Source organism: Pteropus vampyrus, unplaced genomic scaffold (genome assembly GCF_000151845.1).
Source record: "Pteropus vampyrus isolate Shadow unplaced genomic scaffold, Pvam_2.0 Scaffold290, whole genome shotgun sequence".
In the NCBI taxonomy this organism is placed as follows: Eukaryota; Metazoa; Chordata; class Mammalia; order Chiroptera; family Pteropodidae; genus Pteropus; species Pteropus vampyrus.
The window spans coordinates 584007-586290 of record NW_011889071.1 but is presented as its reverse complement, the minus strand read 5'-3'; the positions used below and the strand labels follow the sequence as shown (position 1 = coordinate 586290).

General features: G+C 51.5%; 1 protein-coding gene across 1 annotated transcript in view; it reads right to left on the bottom strand.

Annotated features, from left to right (window-relative positions):
- STMN2 (stathmin 2) overlaps positions 1–2284 on the bottom strand; it is a 39006-nt gene that overhangs the window by 20910 nt on the left and 15812 nt on the right. Inside the window, exon 2 of the mRNA XM_011376255.1 lies at positions 30–125. Coding sequence (XP_011374557.1) covers positions 30–125 — 96 coding nt within the window. The remainder of the gene's footprint in view (positions 1–29; positions 126–2284) is intronic.

Below are 2284 nucleotides of genomic sequence, written 5' to 3'. Positions count from 1 at the left end.
CGCGGGCAGGGCGTCTGCTGCGAACTCACCGTCGTAGGTGTAGATGCCGCCGTTGCGAGGCTCCGGGTAGAAGCAGGAGCAGATCAGCGACAGCATGGACAGCTCCTTCATTTTCTCCTTGTAGGCTGAAACAGAGGACTCGAGATTAGAATCTTTCGTTTTCTGAATTTCCTCTGAATGCGTCTTTGGATTTGAGTAGTGACCGGAGCCTCCTAGAGTGAACACCCCACTGCGCGCTTTCGCAGAATGTAAACGGACGAAAGGCCGAAACAGAACTCGGAAGGGCACGTTCCCGTTGCCGAGGACATATGCCACCTATTACAGCGGGTAAGGTAGGGAGCGGGAGAGGGGGTGTTGGAGGAGCTGAGATCCAGCAGGAACCGAGGGAGAGACAGGAAAAGGTCTGGAAGCTGCAGAAACGGAGAAAGAGCAGCACAGGTCCGTTCCAGGCGTGTGGCGTGCAGGTGAGGCTCAGCAGTGCCCTTGCTGGTTCGGCGCGGATGGGCGCGTGTCCCTCTGGGGACGGGCAGAGAACTCGTCGGCAGAGCCATCCTCCAGGGACCTGTGGTGCTGCTTTCTCTTCGCGCTCAGGTTCACTTTCTTACATCTGCCTCTTTCTGCACACGCCAGGGACTGGCTCTGAGATCGACCAGGCTCTCCTGTCCCCTGTGACTTACTTTGGGCGCCCACCTTGCCAAGCAGCTCGGGAGCTCAGACGGTGCCCTCCTTCACTCCCCGCCCCGTTTCCCTTCCTCCTTCAAGAGGCGTCCTGAGCAGGTGACCTTGAAGGACATTTTACCACTGTTGGTTGTCACCAGGACGAGTGATGAGCAGGTGGGGATAGGGAGAGGGGATTCTCTCACCTCTAATTAGTATGATTAAGAAATTAAGAAAAACGGAAGAAAAACGATAGGTATAATGGCACTAACTTGTGGGACAGTATAGACAGATGGTGGCAGAGTAACATTTGACCCTCCTAATAACATTTGCCTCTTGGCAGGGCCTTCTGATGATTTCTGTCGTGCAAGGGGGAGCGAGGATGCAAACTCAGGAAGAGGCAAATTCTCAGGAGACTGAATTGTGCGTTATCGACAGGCGCATCTTGTTGGCCAGCTAGAAACAGAGTCAAAACTTGGATGCCTTAGAGCTACAGAGTGTTAGATTGGGAGGGTCCTACGAGGTCATTCAGTCAGCTGTCCACTCAACCCACCACCCATTTTGCAAATGAAAGTGGCCCACAGTGGGCCAAGTCACATGTGCCTAGTGACAAAGCTGGGGCTGCTGGATAAAATGCAGTAAATCAGTCTGTCTCAAGGTTGCCAAAAGGCCTTCGAGCTGTACTTGGGGGTGAAGTCCAGTGTGTCGGAGGGCTCACGTGCTTGGGTAGAGGAAGGGGTGATGGTGGTCAGAAATGGCTCTACACTCAGGGTTGCCAGATTTGGCAAATAAAAATACAGGACACCTAGCTAAGTTTTAATCCAAATATTGCGTGGAACAAACTAACAAACATTCTTGCTTTTCTGAAATTCAGATTTAACTGGGTGTCTTGTATTTTCAATGGCAGCCAGAGCAAATGGGCCCGGATCGAGAAGACTGAGTGGGGTTGAGGAAGGCAGAGGAGAGGTGTATATATTATTGACACGGAAATGGGGTTCCATCAAGACCACGTGGAAGGAGCTAACGGGTAGGCCACCGCGTGCATGTGAGTTACAGCCCCGCTGAGCGTCGTTCACTCCCTGGTCTTTGTGAATGGCACGGTCTGCCCTCCGAGCGACAGCGTGGCCAGAGGCCATGTGTACTGCAGTAGGCTTTTCAGGACTTAGGTCCAGATAGTAGGTCTTCCTGTTGGTCAGTCAACTCTGCTCCAAGATTTTGGGTAAGATGTTTGGAAATCGTGCTCCTGTGAAAGGGTCGTGACTTAAAACATTACATTTACATGAAAACAAACATGGATATGTTTTATCCAAGAATGTCAGAATATCATGAATCTTAAACATGTAAACTTCAAAAAATTTGACCTTGAAAGTTTAGTTCTGAGTCGACCCTTAGGAACACTTTTGGGAGAGTTCAAGCAGCACAGTGGTGGCCGTGGGCTGGTCGGCCGTCAGCCCCAGTTTGCCTGCACCGTTCAGGTTGAAGTCCATTATCAACGTCCCCTTGCACCGTTGGAAGTTCGGTCACTACAGTCATCGTGGCCAGAGGGAGCCACTGACTATCTCCAATGGGGGTGGGGCTTACAGGACGAAAGCCTCGTCTTAGATATATTTGGCCATTTTAAGCAGGA